This window comes from Phocoena sinus, chromosome 16 (assembly GCF_008692025.1).
Source record: "Phocoena sinus isolate mPhoSin1 chromosome 16, mPhoSin1.pri, whole genome shotgun sequence".
NCBI classification, from domain to species: Eukaryota; Metazoa; Chordata; class Mammalia; order Artiodactyla; family Phocoenidae; genus Phocoena; species Phocoena sinus.
Window position 1 is genome coordinate 77188339 of NC_045778.1, and position 16990 is coordinate 77205328.

The 16990-nt window shown below is 50.9% G+C and overlaps 1 protein-coding gene across 8 annotated transcripts in view; it reads right to left on the minus strand.

Moving 5' to 3' along the window:
• CHST15 (carbohydrate sulfotransferase 15) overlaps window positions 1–16990 on the minus strand; it is a 100635-nt gene that overhangs the window by 33114 nt on the left and 50531 nt on the right. For all 8 annotated transcript variants that reach the window (XM_032609214.1, XM_032609220.1, XM_032609221.1 and 5 more), the window contains exons 2-5: window positions 15332–16380; window positions 14290–14629; window positions 12263–12409; window positions 8958–9114 (exon numbers count right to left, since the gene is read on the minus strand). In XM_032609214.1, coding sequence (XP_032465105.1) covers window positions 8958–9114; window positions 12263–12409; window positions 14290–14629; window positions 15332–15877 — 1190 coding nt within the window. In that variant the 5' untranslated portion in view covers window positions 15878–16380. The remainder of the gene's footprint in view (window positions 1–8957; window positions 9115–12262; window positions 12410–14289; window positions 14630–15331; window positions 16381–16990) is intronic.

A 16990-nucleotide genomic window follows, 5' to 3' on the forward strand; every position in this document is an offset into this window, starting at 1 on the left:
ATTTTTGTTCATACTGTGTTTAAATTGAGAGGTAATCCACACACTGTAAAATTCACCCTTTTAAAGTGAACGATGTAGTCGTTTTCAGTAAATGCACAAACGTGCGCAAACACCAGCATCATCTAATTCCAGAACATTTTCATCACCCCAAAGGGACTGACGGCTTTCACCTGTCAGTCCCCAGAGGGCCTGGGTCAGAAGTCGCTCGGATCCTCCAGCCCAAGAGGCCCCCAGAAGCTCGAGCCTCAGGGTCAGGTCCGCCCAGCCAAGTGCAGGCTGTCGGAGGCCTGGAGCTTCGCCATCTCTCCTGGCTTCCGCTCACCCCTCGGCCGTCTCAGAGAGCCGTGCTTGGAGGAAAGACCCGGGGCAGATGCTGAAGCTGTGGATGGCTGGGGGCGGCCACGGCTGCTGGATGGGCTCACCCCAGGCCGTGCTCGCCCCGGCCTCCCTGTGCTCCCGGAGCACCTGCCGGCCAGCCACATACGTGTGAAAGGTCACATTTCATCACCAGCAGCCCCACAGAGTGGGCTCACTCACATCTTCTAATCCACCCCTTCCCCCGTGAGAGCACAGTGTTCCGCGGCTGTGGAGGGTCACATACACGTGGTTACCAAAGTGACAGCCAGAGCAGCCGGACATTACTCTCCATTTGCTGGCGTCCATATCCAAATCACTGATTGATCACTTCCCGACCTCCGACACGGTGTCACCAATAATGATTATATTTATTTTTCCTACAGGAAAAAGTACCCTTTAATGTAGCTGGGAAGGAGGCCCTTTCGTCCACTGAATCACACACCGTGAACATCTCATCACAAGGAACACTGAAGCAGGACTGGCCAGAGCAGCTTATTTGGAGGAAATGTCTCAAGTCACCCAGGCTGTGCCTGCGGGTGACACTGATGAAATTCATTTTCTGCCAGAGAAGAACATACAGGCTTGGGCCTAAAAAGGTCCAAAGGGATGCAAAGCTTCTGGTTCATGGGGGTTGCCTGGGCCAGGTCTTCTGCTCCCCTTGAGCACGAGAGGGGTTCTGGGTCACCCCCCACCACCACCACCACCGTTTCTCCCTGAGCATCCAATCACGGGGCCTTGGTGAACATCCACAGATGGAGGCAATGCCAACATCCTCTCTACCTACGAGCCCGGTATGTCTCACAAAGCACTTTCACTTGATGCACCCGTGATCCCGACACCAGGTGTCTCTACAGGTGAGGAAAGGCAGGCGCACAGAGGATGGGTGGGGTACCCCTGGGTAAGGCAGCAGCGAAGCCAGACCTAGATCCCCAGGTGGCGGACCTCATTGCAGAGCGATGGCCACCACTCCCCAGGCTGGCCAGGCCGTGACACGGGCCGCGTTCACTCATCAGCCCCGCACTCTGGGTAGCAGACGTCCCTGAACTCCACCTGGTGGCCCAGAGTCAGCGCTCCGTGCCCGCATCACCTTCCAATCTCTGCAGACCGAGGACAGCGCTCCTCGGCACACAGAGCCTCCCTCTGCAGACCATCCATGTGGGAACACTCAGGTCTGCCAATGACTTTGTAAACACTTCCCCCAAAATAAACAGCATTCCACACACAGGAATTTTCAGCACGATGGTTTTTCTCCCACCAACAAGATGCGGTCCCTCCCCAGGCGGTCCCTCCTGAACGGCTTTCAGAGAACAGGGCGCGTGGCCTCAGCCCGGAGCCGGCCAGCTCCCCCTCCCTGCCCTGGGCAGCTCACAGCGCAGCTCTATCGAAGTGACCTCACACCACTTCTAGGGCCCATACAAAGGTGTGTCAGTGACACCCAGACAGGCAGCTTCTCAGAAGCAAAATGCCTGAACCCATCAGGAAATTAACAAGCAGCTTAGGACGCTCCCCAACAGTCTTCCGCAAGACCGCTGCCTAGGATTCCTAACCCTCCAAGGCCTTAAAGCGGGAAGAGGGAAGAGAGCAGGACCTGGGGGGGCGGGGGAGTGGAAACTGATCTGTGGCTGTCGTCACGGCCTTTATACTCCAACGCCCCTACACTCCACAGCTACATCTCTTGCCCACAGGGGAGCTCTCCTAATCTCCATTTGAGACAGTTTACATTAAAAATCAATCTGTCGGTGCTAAAGAACAGCCTGCTTTTTAATCCTCGTGCAAATCTGTTATAGAGAACACATCTCACGGCCTTGGAGCGCCAGAGCTCCTCTTCTCCTGAGAACATGTCTCTGGCACTAAATCGGTGCTTCCAGAGACCTGGAGAAGTTGGGCTGTTTGGAGAAGGTTTTTGGCACCTGTTGAGTCACAATAGAGATTCTCGTCCGGAGTCAGAGGTCCACAGCAATCCCGAAGCTTCGATCCGGCTCAGCTCCCTCCTACGAGACCTGGTTATTGCCCTGGGTCAGCATCCTGATGCCACTGATACGGAGATAACTGAATGAGCAGAGTTCAGGCTTAGGTACCTACACAGACTGGCACCCTTACTGCTCACAGAACTTTGCAGAAGTGGGGAGCCATCCTGGTCCTGGCTGCAGTTCAGTCCCTTCACTGAAAAGCCCTGCCCCACCCGAGGTTCAACCTCCCCAGGTCAGACACAGCCAATGGCTGGTGGGTGGGAGATGCCTCGCGGAAGGGCCATCTCAGCTGCACAGCTCCCCGTGGGCTTGGCTGAGACCTCTGTTGTGACCCCTCCCTCTGTCAGTCCTGCCCTGTCGCCCCTCACAGGGGTTGTCCCGAAAGCACTCATAAACCTCCTGCACACAAAACGCTGTTTCAGAGTCTGCACCCCACTAACTGACCTACGGTAGAGGTGGAAAGCTTGGATCCTCGGTCAGACTGACATGGGATTGAGTCCCAGTCTGGCCACTTATTAACCAGGTGACGGGTGGATAGGTGACAACCCCACTGAGCCCACACACCTCACCTGTGACGCATCATGACAGCCCTCTCACCTGCTTGCAAAGTTCAAAGGAGGCGATGCCTGAAAAGGGCTTAGCACAGAGCCAGGGTGGAGTAAGTGCTCAATTAATGCTAGGTTCCCACCCCTCCACTGGATGAAGACTCCAGGAGGGCAGACAGGAAGGACTTTGCTCTCCAATCCATGCAGTGCATCCAGCACATCAAGGGTGTTCAATAAACGTCTCATGAGTACATGAGTGCTTAGTTTCGTTATTGTTATTATTTGCCACTAATGTGGCCTAACAATAATGGCTAATAATTATATAATATTTACCATTTGCCCAGCACTGTTTAAACATGCTACACGCATTAAGTCATTTAATTCTCACAACTCTAGAGGTAGGACTATTTTCCCCCATTTCACCGATGAGGAAATGAGGCACAGAGAGGTTGAGTAACTTGCCCAAGGTCACACAGCCAGTGAGTGGCAGAGCTGGGGTTCAAATACAGACCGTCTGGTCCCTGAGGCTGTCTCTCTACCACAATGATCTTGGGTCCTTGTTCACCACCCACACATGCCACCAGCCACTCTGGAGATGGAGTGAAATTCGTGAAAGGTTCAAGGTTCTAGTCCAAAGGTTCATCCCCACTCATTACTCTCTGTTTGAATGAACAACGGTACATAAATGGATGCATTTCATTTAGAGCTTCATTCCTTCCATCCCTAGTTTACCACCATAAGTAGAATAATTATTTAACCAGCCCAGTGAGTTGTTAAAAGAAATCAGTTTATAAAAGCACAGGAAGAAAAAAACTCCTTAGGTTCCAAGGCTCAAAACATTTGGGTCAAAATCAAGTTCTACTCTTAATGGAGCTGAGCTCTCCTTCCCTTCTGACTTACCTTCATTAACCGTGAAAACCAAAGGCTCCTGAGGTGGTCATTTCCATGCACTGTGGTAAGACTACACCCAGAATTAAGACCAAGACACAGAGACGGTAAAGTCCGGGACCGATGGCGCAGGACCACTCTCCGAACGCCTTCTGAATGAACTACATTGGAGACAACCACCTCTGCGTTAAGAGTCAGCCTCTGGGCTTCCCTGGTGGCGCAGTGGTTGAGAGTCCGCCTGCCGATGCAGGGGACACGGGTTCGTGCCCCGGTCTGGGAGGATCCCACATGCCGCGGAGCGGCTGGGCCCGTGAGCCATGGCCGCTGAGCCTGCGCGTCCGGAGCCTGTCCTCCGCAACGGGAGAGGCCACAACAGTGAGAGGCCCGCGTAACGCATAAAAAAAAAAAAAAAAAAAAAAAAAAAAAAAGAGTCAGCCTCTATCAACCGTCTCACAAATGAAGAGACAGGAGGCCAGTGTGAGCACTGTTGAAAAGAAGTCTTTTCCACTTAAGCACTGAACTAAATGAAGGAAAATCCTGCTTGTAATTGGTGGCTTCTTTTTAATTAACTGGGCCGATTTAGCCTAGTTAATTCAAATTAATGAACTTGAATTTTAAAGTATCGTTATCTCTAACATAGAGAAACTTGCAACAGGAATTCCTGGCTGGCCCTTTTGGCCCTTAAGAAACATCCCATCCGCTTTCCACTATTCTCTCTTCCCCTCCAGAAAAATAAATGGACTTGCTGTTTACAACCTCCTCTGGAAACTTTAAAGTGATTGATTTGATTTTGCTTACAATTCCAACATTTTCAAACCGTCTGCCTTTGATCAGTTATAGAATTAAAGGCTAAATGTCAATCTAAAACTAGAAATAAAGGTTTCTCCCCACTCCTCTCCGAGCCTATCTGTAGAAGGAAAGAACAATTTGGTCCAATCCCACTGGCAGCAAGGAACTCAGGGAATCTCCCACTTGCAGAAGTGCAAGGTCACGGAATGGCTGAAGTGGCTAACGGCACAGGACCCAGTTAGACTAATAGAAACCTGGGTCCCAAGTGTTTGTTTCTTCAAGAGTGACCTAACCACCCAGAATTTATCATCCTTTCTGGTTGGGATGGGAAATAAGCCAGTCATTTCAGGTTATGAGTCATGGGGTTCAAAAAAGAAGAAATTCCTATTGTTACATACTTTTATAAATGTTTAAAAAGCAATAGAACAGCTGCTACTGTCGGTAACCCACACAGAAAATACACACATGCACACACACTCCCCAACGCGTGTGCGGGCCCTGCCACTACACATGGTGCTACACTGGTACTTGCTCTTCTTCTGGCTCTAAGGGTGTGCTTCCCTGGAGGAACAGAGAGCAGCACGGGCAAAGGAGGTATGCAAGGTAACTTCCTTTTTTAAAAAAAATATTTATTTACTTATTTATTTATTTGGCTGCACTGGGTCTCAGTTGCGGCACGCGGGATCTTTTAGTTGCAGCGTGCGGGATCTTTTAGTTGCGGCATGTGGGATCCAGTTCCCTGACCAGGGATCGAACCCAGGCCCCCCTGCATTGGGATCGTGGAGTCTTAGCCACTGGACCGCCAGGGAAGTCCCGGGAGGCAACTTCTAAGATGGTCCCCAAGAGCCTCACTTCTTGGTATTCACTCCCTGTAATCTCCTCCCCTTGACTATGGCCTGGACTTCGTGACTTGCTTCTCATCAAGAGAACGTGGCAAGGGTGATGGGCTGTCACTCTGGTGCTCAGATTACCAAAGATGAAGGCTTCCAACTTGGTAGCAGCTCTCTCCTTTGCTGGCGCTGATGGAGCAAGCAACCTCTGATGTTGTTGAGGCCCAGTGGCAAGGTACTGAGGGAAGCCTCTAGCCGACGGCCAGTAAAGAACGGTGGCCCTCCTTCCAACAGCTCTTGAGGAACTGAATTCTGCTAACAACCACACAAGCTTGAAAGCAGATCCTTACCCAGTCAAGCCTTCAGATGAGGCCCTGCCCTGGTGACACACTGACTGCAACCTTGGGAGAGACCCTGAAGTAGAGGATCCAGGAAAGCTGTGCCGGGTTCCGACCCACAGAAGATAGTGTGAGGTAGTAAGTGTGTTGTTTTAAGCAGCCAAGTTTCTGGGCGATTTGTTACGCAGCAGTAGATGACAAATACAGCAGGCAACCCCATGACTGGGTCAGCTTCCTGATGAGGCTGTCACCATGGCAACCTGCCCTTCTCCTTGGCACCATCACATGCATCATGAGAGTCAATGTCTCGCTTTCCTGACAAAGTACAGCTCCCGGAGGACAGGCACCTACACGTCCGCTCAGCACCAAGCATGGTGCCCAGCATGTGACTGGGAATCGATGAACATTTTAACTGATGATCTCTTTCTGTTAAGTGAGCACCAGGAAGTTAAGAACCTTCAGTTTCTGGTATAAGTAGAGTATCTGTTCCTTAAAAAAAAAAAAAAAAAAAGGAAACAAGAGGACACCATGTTGGGCCCAAGAGCCTTCTAAAAGGGGGATTTGGGGCTGGGGTCTGAGAGGAGAGTCAGGCAGGTCCAGCTCCCCACTCAGTGCCTGAACCCAGGCAGCATGACGACCCTACCTATTAAAAGCTCACCTTTATGGTGCGTGTGTCCTCAGAGGTGGACTCAGGACTGTGGGGAGAAAGGGACACACTCAGGGAAGCTGGCCCCACTCTCCAAGAGAACACGCGGTCCTTCCCTTCGTGCTCTCCCTGCTCCCTACTCAGAACACTCCTTCCCCTTGACCACCTTGCTACTCTGTTCACTTGGCAAACTCCTACTCAGCCCTCAAAACCCCGCCTGGCCTCAGCTCCTCCAGAATGGCCTTTCTGGACCCCCGACTAGGAGCTCCTTCCCTCTTCGGTGCCACACTTCGCCCTCCCTCCCCACCCAGGCTGAACCGCAGATGGTAACGACCATGGCCACGCCTGTGAGCGCCCCATCCCCAAGGCTCCCACCTCTGTGCCCAGGGAGTGACAGAGGCTGAAGTTTCACCCTCTTGGCCCTCTGGAGTCAAGGCAGTGTGACCTCCCACAGAAGGAGGAACAGGGAGATGTGACAGGAAGACACTGGACGAGCAGCGAGCACCCCCGAGAGAGAATGTTCCGGCCTCGTGAACTACAGGAGGGGCGGCCCGGGTGCGGGGGGGCGGGGGCATGGCAGAGCAGCTGTGAAAACACCTCAGTGGGCAGCGTGGGGTCACTTAATCACCAGGCCTTTCAAGGCTGACGGTTATGTAATCTTGTCCACACAAGAATATGGCTGGTTTGTGTCAAGTGTTCTCAAGCCGTGGGGGACCAGCCCACGCTCTGAGCAGAAGGGTCAAATTCCTGCCTCCCGAGGTATGGGAACTAGCAGGCAGGACGTGGCAAGCTGCTCCGAGGTCAGGGCTGCCTCCTTAGCAGAGCGGATGGATTCCCGAGGCTGAAGGAGGTGCAGCATCGAGACAGGCCCCATGGTGCGACATAGGAGGGAGGGCTGCAGGGGTGGAGACGGAGCAAGGGCCATCCAGCTCTCTGACCAGATGACTGTGGTGCCCGGGGGCCGTTCAGAGACGCCACGATGGGGACAAGGAGGTAAATCAACAATTCGAAATGAAAGAAGCTGTAAGACTGAACATTCACACAGCTGCACATCACACACGCACGCACACACGTACTACACTTATTGACAAAGATACGTACTTTGGAAGAAACTAAGCAAAATAAAAATAATTACTATCTGGGTAGGAGATTATAGGTGTTTTTAAAATCGTCATCATCGGCAAGGCTACGGGGCCAGGAATGTATGCCATCCAAGGAAGGAACTGGCGGGTATTAGTGTCCTAGGGCTGCTGTAACACTACCACAAACTCGTGGCTTATTACAGCAGGAATTTATTCTCTCACAGTTCTGAAAGCCAGAAGTCTGAAATCCAGGTGTCGGCAGGGCCGGTTCGCTCTGCGGCTTCTGAGGAGAATCTGTTCTGGGCCTGTGTCCCACTGCTGGGGCTGCCGGCCTCCCCAGGCAGGCTCGGCTTCTGGCAGAATCACTCCAACCTCTGCCTGCATCGTCACATGTGTCCTCCCTGTGTCTGCAGGTCTCGGTGTCCAAATGTTCTCTTCTCATAAGGACACCAGCTCTTGGATTAGGGCCCACCCTCATCCAGTGTGACCCCATCTTAACCTGAGTCCGTCAGCAAAGACCCTATTTCCAAACAAGGTCACATTCACATACATCTTTGTGGGCGAGGGTGTAATTAATTAATTAAATCCATAACAAGAGGCATTTAGCTCAAAGGAAAATAAGACACAGGGCTGTGGCCGCCATCTTCAATATCTGGCAGGCTCTTCCATTTAGAAGGATTAGACATGGTCTGCGTAGGGAAGAAATGGGTCCGAAGTGTCGATGCTCCCAAAAGACAGACTTGTGCTCAAAACAGGAAGGATGCTCTCTCAGAGCTGTCTGAGCAGGACTGGCCATCCTGGGTGGGGAACTCCTGGACCATACTGGAGCCTCTTATCTCTGGTGTAGGGGTACTGCCGGGGCGGGGGGCGGGGCAGGGGTGGACTAAGTGATTTTAAAGTCCTGGCAGCCCTAAGACTCTGCCATCCGCACAGGTGTCGTCAGTGACCTCGGCATCACCCAGTGCCGGCCTGGCCACCCTCAGACAACCCTCGGTTCAATACCGTGCTAGCCTGGCCTCATCTGCACCGGGCACCTCCTGCCCTCTACAACAAAGCAGCTCTGTCAGTCGTTTTCTGCCTTTTGGTGTCTCAAGGAAAGGTGGAGCTTGCACATTCAGAGCCAACAGGATAAAGGCATCAATCAAGTCGGGAGACAAGGAATTCTAGGAGTTAAACCCTGCGGAGAACTTCGATATCCCCAATTCTAAGGGCATTTTTCATGGCCGGACATCACCCAAGGGGCATGTCCCGAGGTCAGATCGGCCGAGGCCGAAGGCCCATAGACCAGGGTCAAAATGGCTAAGAAAAAAGTCCTCAGTTTATTTAGATGCAGTGAAGATTGCCCCAAGAATAATGTTTACATAAGAAATAGCAGTAACATTGCAAGTTAAGCTTGTTTATTTAAAAAATAAAAAAAAGAAGCAGCAGCAAAATCTTGTTTCTGATGAGAAAGAAGACTGTTCTTCAGAACTGCCTTTTCTTTTCCCAGAACGAAAAATCTACACTGCTCACCTCTCCACAGGGTCCCTCAGCATGACGATCAGTTTCGCGTCTGGCTGAAAGGCGTGGATGAAGTCCTGGGTCAGAAAGGGGGGCTCACCATCCGTGCTGTTGTCGTAGAAGAACGTCCAGGCATTGTTATCCCACATGGTGGAGGCGCTGGCCTCCCCTGGAAACGGAACACGAGTGAGCAGTGCTGAGTTACGGGCTCCCACAGAGCAGCCTGAATTAGGGGCCAAACCTGGCTGTGATACCTTCTTAAACAGGTGTTAGCGGGTGAGCTGGTCTGCCACGCTGGCAGACGGGACTCCGGGAAAAGGAGGCTGATGACCACCCTCTGCCGCTGTGTCACCCCCTCCCCTCTGTGACCTCCATCTGGAGATCAAGGTGATCCACGCAACACTGAGCATCCCTCTTCCTCCCAGCTCCTCTCTCCAGGATGTGACGAAAAACCTCTACTAGCATCTGGCCTCCCAATTTCACGATGTTTAACTTGCTAACGGTGCATAGCTCTGTGGCATTTTAAGGGTCCGCTGAGACTGTACCAGACGGTTCCCTTCAGAACGTGTCAGGGATGAAGGAGAAGTTCGGGGATCCGAACTTCTGGGTTAATCATTTTGCTCCTTGAAATGGCTGTGGCGGCCTTTTTCACTGATCATTTACTTTTCTCCCTCTCAATGACAGTTATTGCTTCCGGCATTGTTTTTATCCTCATTTCTCATTAGGAAACTGCACGCAATCTGCATCAATCTTCCCTTGAAATCACAAGGGTCAGTCCCAGTGCACACTCTAAGACCAAACGAGAGGAAGGCTTTGCGGGAAGGCTCATGCGACCTCGGTCCTGCGTGCCCACCCACCCCGTCACCCTGCACACGGGTGGCGTTCACTCAGTGCTGACTGCGTGAACAGGAAGCCGGTTCTAGCCCCTGTTTGATCACAGTCTGTGTGAATGAAGCGTGTTAACGTTAAACACACATTCTAGGACAGGGGAGAGGACAAGACACAGACATTTCGACATTTATATCTCAGATAACTGAACCAACTCCCTGACTTTTTTTTTTCAGGACCGTCTTCAGAGATTTAGAAAGAAAAACAAATCAATCAACTAATTATACACTCGATTTCAAAACACTTTACATGGGATTATATGATACATCTCCGAGTCACTTATTCAGTGAAAATCTGAGCCAAAAGTCTCTTTGATCAGTGATGAGCACATCACAGCCATGCAGAGTGTTAGCAGGGCCCTATGTATTCTGTTGGATGTGCAATCATGTCCAGGTGAGCATTACTATTCTGATCTTTATTTCTATTTTTTTTAAAGAGATAATACCATAGAATACAGAAAAAACAAGTCAATCAGAAGTCCTTTGAAAATTCTACTGAAAATGAATAAGGGAATATTAGGACAAGGGAAGTATGTAAAACTAAGTTGGCACAAATTTTGTCAGTCCCATAAATGAACTGGTTCTATGCTTGTCCATCCACCCATCCATCTATCCATCTCCCTTCATTCATCCTTCATCCATCCAGGCAGAAAGCTCTGATTTGGTGTCTAATATGTGCCCGGCACTATGCTTGGCATTGGGGATAGATGCAGGAAACAAGACAGACCCTTCCCTCTCAAACCTCACAATCTAGGGGAAGATCAATAATTCAATAAACAATCAGAGCCCCACGTGAGCACTTTGACAGGGCAGAGCCGGGCGGCCATGAGAGCAGAGGCAGGGGCCTTTCTCTGCACTGGGGAGGGGTTCTCTGGCCTTTCCCCAGCCCAAAGAACCCAGCCACTTGAGTCCTTCATGACTCCAGCCATTAGCCCAGACCATCGAGAAAAGGCCCTCTCTGACCCATCAGCCAAGATGAAGGAAGACCAGTATGCTTCTGCCAAGGATCTAACGAAAGAAGCTGAAGCAGAGTTAAATCACATTTCAGGGCTGGGAAGAGCCCAGAACTGATCCGGCCCAACAAGTCCATTCTACAGATGAGCAGACTGAGTTCACGAACGCAAAGACCGACGTGTCACATGGCACAGAGCTGGCTGGTGGCACTATCAGAGCTGGATGCCGGCTTTCCATCTACCGTAAAATTCAATGAACTCTGCTTCAAGTGAACATCAGAGCTGTAGATATATTCCTTAGTTTTCATTTCTAAATCCAGAAGTAAATAAAATTAGGAAACCAAACTAAAGCCTTCCTTTTTCATTCATTATCTTAGGCTCTATTTCCGGACCCTAGGATGCATATTTTTAGCTCTTTCCTAGGAACATGAGATTTTCCCAGAGGCATATGGTATGGGAGTCACAGTCAAATATTAATTAAGGTTTGTAATTTGAGGTGTTAGAACTCAAGGCTGCAAGAAAATAGCTAGTAGCCAGTTCACACTGGGCCAGAGGGTGTGATCTCATCCGGCTCCTAGGACCTGATTTCTTTGAGTTAAAAATAAATAAATAAATTGGGGCTTAGGCATGTAAGCCTGTCCCCCTGGATATGGGAGTCAAGTAAAGATCCACCTTTCAAATGGTTGATTACAATTCCTTTTAGTCACTAATAGAGTCACCAAATTTAGAGAATCAAAATATAACAGATTTAGGAGAATACAAAAACAGATCACTGCCTCAGGTAATCAATTTAAGCAAAATATGTGATTCAATTTCTCCCTTTCAGAGGTGTAAGTGGATAAATGTCTTCTCCTAAGCTGAATCCAATAGAGAGAGTGAATAGGTATGTTTTTTATAAAACACTCTTGTGAATTTTTTTTAAATGGCTATTAATCAAACCACCTCATTTTGAATGTCTAAAGGCATCAGCTTGACAAGGCCTAAGCTTTTTCAACAGCAATTAGTCACCCACGATGCAATAGGGCGGTGTCTATTTCAGGAGAGGCCACCTCCGTCTTTGCAGGGTCCCAGCGGCCAGGGAGTACAAAAACCACAAGAATTAAACTGATGACTAACTGGTTCATTTTACATTCATGATCCCCCAACCAAACTTACTCAGGTGGGTGTACCATGAAAAGAAATCAAGCATGCAAGCTTAATTCAAGTAAACGCAAAGAAATGGCAACTTTTCCAAAAAGCCAGTTCCGGTGTGCTTGAGTCTCCACAGAACTAGAGAGTCTACTAAACATTTCTGCTTTATTGAAGTTGCACGAGCACTATGAACCTTTTGCACGGGGGTGAGAGTGATGGCTAGCGGGGAAGTGCATGCACGGCAGCCGCCGGCAGGCATCATGCAAATGCTCGCAGGTGCAGTGAAGCCCCGCCTGGCCCAGGGTAGAAGCAGGGGGGCCCTCGCGGAGTTACACGGAAGCCATACCGATAATGATTCTATTCATCTTGCTCTGTTCCTTTGCAGAGCTGGCCTGCAGTCCTTGATGAATCTGGTGTGCAGCCAGGTCAAAGAGGTCCAGATAATCTTCCACAGGATAGCGGTCCCGCAGACCATCTCTCAGGCGGACGATTCCTACGAGAACCAGGAAGCCGGAGTTAGGACAAAGCTGCCACGGCTGGGCTGATGGCTTCCGGGGAGTGACCACGGGGGATGGAAAGGTCCAAGGGCCCAGCTGCAGCAGCCAAGGCTCAGCCCAAGGAGCTGCAAGAGAGGGAGGGGCGTCTGTGAATGGGCCATGATCTTTTAACCCACGTGCACTTCGAGGGGTGGAATGCACCACCATCAAGCTGCACGGTAGCCACTGAAAGGCTGGCATGCCTGTTCAAGAACTAGAATCGAGTCTACTCGGAGGGACAGAGAGTCTGGGGCTGGTTAACATGTGCACCAGGTGAGGCCCCCCAGGGGTGGGGCAGCAGTCGTGTCAGGATACACACGCTGGATCAAAAGAAAAGGCAGCCCATCGGAGGGGCAGCATCCTTTGAAGCTCAGATGAGTCTTCTACACCAGGGCCGACCAGCATCTTCCTGAGGTTCTATTCCTTCAAGCAGTCTGTCCATCTGTCCAAACAATAAGGGGAATCGATGGTCCCCGGACGGACACCTGGGTTATTCTGGCATCAGCCACATGCAGCCTAGATTTTGCCCTTGCCTCAGAAGTGGGTACATTCCACTTGAAAATGTACTAACAACACACTGCCCTAAACCACAGCCACCAAGGTTAATGGAAAGTGGAGAGAGAGCATCCAGGGGCAAAACAGCAAGAGGTTCAAAGTGACACTGGAGGCCAGACACCAGAGGCCCACATGCCCCTGTGCCTCTCTCTCCTCTGCCAGTGGGAACCTGGTTTTCACGGGGGAAAATGGTGAGCTGCGTAGGGGAGGCCACTCTTCAGACGAGTAGAGAAACCCTGGCTCCCACAGCTGCCGCTGCCAAGCACAGAAGACACATGTACGCTTCTGTTCACTCCAGGAGGAACATCAAAGGGATTAAGTCAAATGCTTGTCGGGAAACACATTAAGAGTTGGTCTCAACTTAGGCTGTAATACGGAAAACGTTCAAAATTCCCTTCCAAGCCACCTAGGTCCTTTGCACGGAAACCACCCTCGACGGCTTCCCGAACTTCGGCATTTGTCATCCCTTACCTCCAGTGACCAAACGTCTCCTGGCAGAAGGGAAAAGGTTAAGGAGAGGAAACAGTGACCCAAGGGCGGATGGGTGGCTCGAGCACAAAGCAGCCTGCATGCCAACCCCGCGGGAAAGGGGTGGGGCGCTGTGAGCAGGGTCTCCCAGAATTATCTCCCTGGGGCTTTCATTCTGACCCTGCGAAGCCGAAGGGTCAGGTCAGAGAAAAGAAGCCCGAAGCAGCTCAACGACAGACTCAGGGCCCTGGGATGAACTGGCAGGAAGCGGAAGCCCCGCTCATGCAGCCGTCTTTCTCCCGCCACCTCCGGGGGTGGGCACGTGGGTGCCAGGCTCCAGCAGGAACAGCACGGAGCTGGGAGCTGGACGCACAGCCCCCGACAGACGTCCACCCGGCCAGCACTCACCACTCCCGGGTGCTGCGCGTGCCCTTCCGAACAAGAAGAGCTGCTGATCCTGACCCCTTGCCCTCGCCCTACCCACCGCCGGGGCTGCATACGCGCTCACCGGGTGGTCGGGAGCTGGGTGCTCGGTCCTGCTGGATGTCTGCCCGGGGATCCCTAAACCAGAGAATTGTCTGATCGCTGCATCTCGGCCTGTTTTCTCATCTCCCCGCCCTGCATCCCTCCTGGGGCCTCGCACAGCCCCGCTCGGGTCAGTCTCAGGGCTCCCACGCCAACCCTGACCGTGACCCCTTATCCCGACCCCCACGTGCGCGTAAGGAGCGACTGGATGAAGGAGGCAGATGCACCGGGCTTGGCGAGAGACCCCCACGTGCACCGTCGCCACGGGGACCGGGGGCCGCGCACGCACCGAAGCGCTTCCGGGTCCACCAGTGCGGCTCCTTGATGGCGGAGAACTTCACTTCCGGGTGCAGCCGCAGGCGGTCGTAGAGGTCGGTGGTGCCGCACTTGGGCTGCCCGATGATGTAGAAGTGCGGCAGGCAGCGGAGGCGGAAGTGCTTGCCGTGCGCGTGCGACAGGTGGCCCCAGAAGGCCTTGCGCAGGGCGTCGAAGGTGGAGCGGAAGCGCTTGGAGTAGAGCACGTAGGAGTTGGTCAGATAGGGGTCGGTGGTGTTCCTCCCCGTGAACTCCTCGTACCAACAGGGGCTCTTACTGTTGGGGAGGAATTTGTGCGGGATGACCGAAAACATCTGCAGTCGAAAAGACAAAAAGGGGGAGAGACGCACCGAGGGGAAAACATTAGCACAGGCACATTCTGTCCACAGTATGATCCTGTCCTGAGGCTTATTACAGCGTTCACATTGGAAGTATTATTGGATGACGGCTAAATACTAAAACAAAGCAAAACTTGATAAACAGCCAATGACCATGCTTTTCCTTAACCCCAGATAAAAATAAAATTTGGAGAGAATGAAAATAAAAGTTCAAACTCCATTCTACCATGATTTACCTTGCACGCACACACACACGCACGCACACACACAGCAATCTAACTAAATTAAAGAGTTGGAACTTTTGACTATGTAGCTGGATATTTAAATGGCCGTTAGAGGCAAACACTGTGATTAGGACAGACTAGAAACAAGATGACGGTAATCTACAAAAGCAACTTTAACTGCCAGGGCCACATTATAAGCAAAAAGTCCCGGAAAGGAATTATTAGGAGGGGCGTCCTTCAACACTGCTTGCTGCGCCATTCAGTACAGAATTCCCTTCTCTGGGCTGACAGCGCGGACACGGACCTCCCAGTGAGCTCTCATCCACAAGGCTGTCAAATTACCATTGCTACACTTGAGAAATTTTTGGTCATTTTCTTCCCAAAGGTGGTGACAGGAAAGGAAGCAGCAATTTTTAAAAAATGAGTCCACAGAAATGAGCGCCAGGCTACTCACGTGCAATTCCTGCTTCTTGAGATCTTCCACGTCTGGGAGCTGTCTGGTTGTGAACTCAATCCTGGCTGTGATGCTGTTGATAATTAATTTAATGCCTGGATCGTCCTTCACGTACGAAATATTATTTACAGAGGGCTGGTGATGATGCTCTTTTGTGTCACTCGGATTTTCACCATCCATCAAGCTGGGATTGCTGGGGAGGGCTCCGTAATGGAAAGGCGATGAGATCAGAAGCTCCTGGTGGACCCCAGAAAGGATGTAAGAAGCCATCACCAACGTCATTATTATCAATCCAAAAACGAGGCTGCATCGCTTCCCCTTCTTGAAGCGCAAAAACCCACTCCAGCTCTCATTCCCTTCAGCCCTCACTTCGAGGACGGCAAGCAAGTTCATCTGCTTACCGTCCACTCGAAACACAATTTTGTTTTCTCCTTTGCACATGGGGCACTCCTGGCGACTGCGATGGGGGCCTCCTCGGCAGCTGACCTGCTGTGTGTGTGCTTCGTCGGGCAACAGCTGGATGCAGCAATTAATGCAGTGCCTCATCGTAACGCCCTTGGGCTGCTGGCCCGCCGAGCCATGGGCGAGCCCCCAGGGAGTCCGGATGCCTGCAAGTGGTGCTGGAAAACTTCAAGGACGTCTCGTGATCACATACGATGGTTGAAAGGCACAAGCAACAGAAACAAATATAAAAATGATCAGGTGCTAAAACACCAGAGAACGAGGAAGCGTGTTCTTTGGTTCGACTCCGAAAGACAACACGAATGATCTCCAATTGTCATGGTCTGTAAGAGCCACTGCAATCCTGGAAAAAGCCACAAGGTCGGGAGCAATTCTTCCTGTCCTTCAGGTTTTTCCCATGGCACCAACTGAAGTGGAGGAGTTCTCACTGGAGAACATGGGAGCACCCAAGGGATTAGAAGATCTCATGGCCTCAGTGAAGGATGGATTGGCGCACCATCCACACAGAGTCCGTGAGGATTTCTTCTTTTACAGACTGTGTTCCTTTGAAATGTCTCCTCTTCAAAATCTTTAAGATGTCAGATCGCCTAAACAACAGAGAAAAGAGGTTGTATTACATTATGTGATGATAGCAATAACCCTGGGACCATCTTCCAAGGAGAGACGTTCACGCTTCTTTTCCACTTCTCAATTTTAGCCAAGCCGACTGGGGTCACAGCAAGTTACAGAAATTCATATAGGATAAAGGGAGAGGTTTCAGGTCTTTGGTGCTTGGCTTTGGAGCTCAGTCTCTGCCTCCAAATGTGGCCCCAACACCAGCGCCACCAGCACCATATTAAACACCTCCTACTTTGCACAACCCACATATTCTGTTATGCCTTTGCCTTGACACATCTAAGTGACTGGATCCCCCCGTCCCAGGACTTGCAGTCATTCTCAGATTCATGCACAGTCAGACTATGAATTTGAGGGATGAATTGAAATATCAGTGCTGTTAAGTCAACAAAAAATCCAAGAAGGCGGATGTTTAGGGTGGGAGCAGGCAGAGAAAATGGTTTTTACTCTCCCAGTAGCACCAATAGTCTCTTAACCTAGAGCTAACATTTATTACTAGTTTAGGACGCAAAAGTTAATGAAAATTTAGAAACACTGAAATGATTCTCTCCTTCAGTAGAATGTATCATATTAAAAAAATTT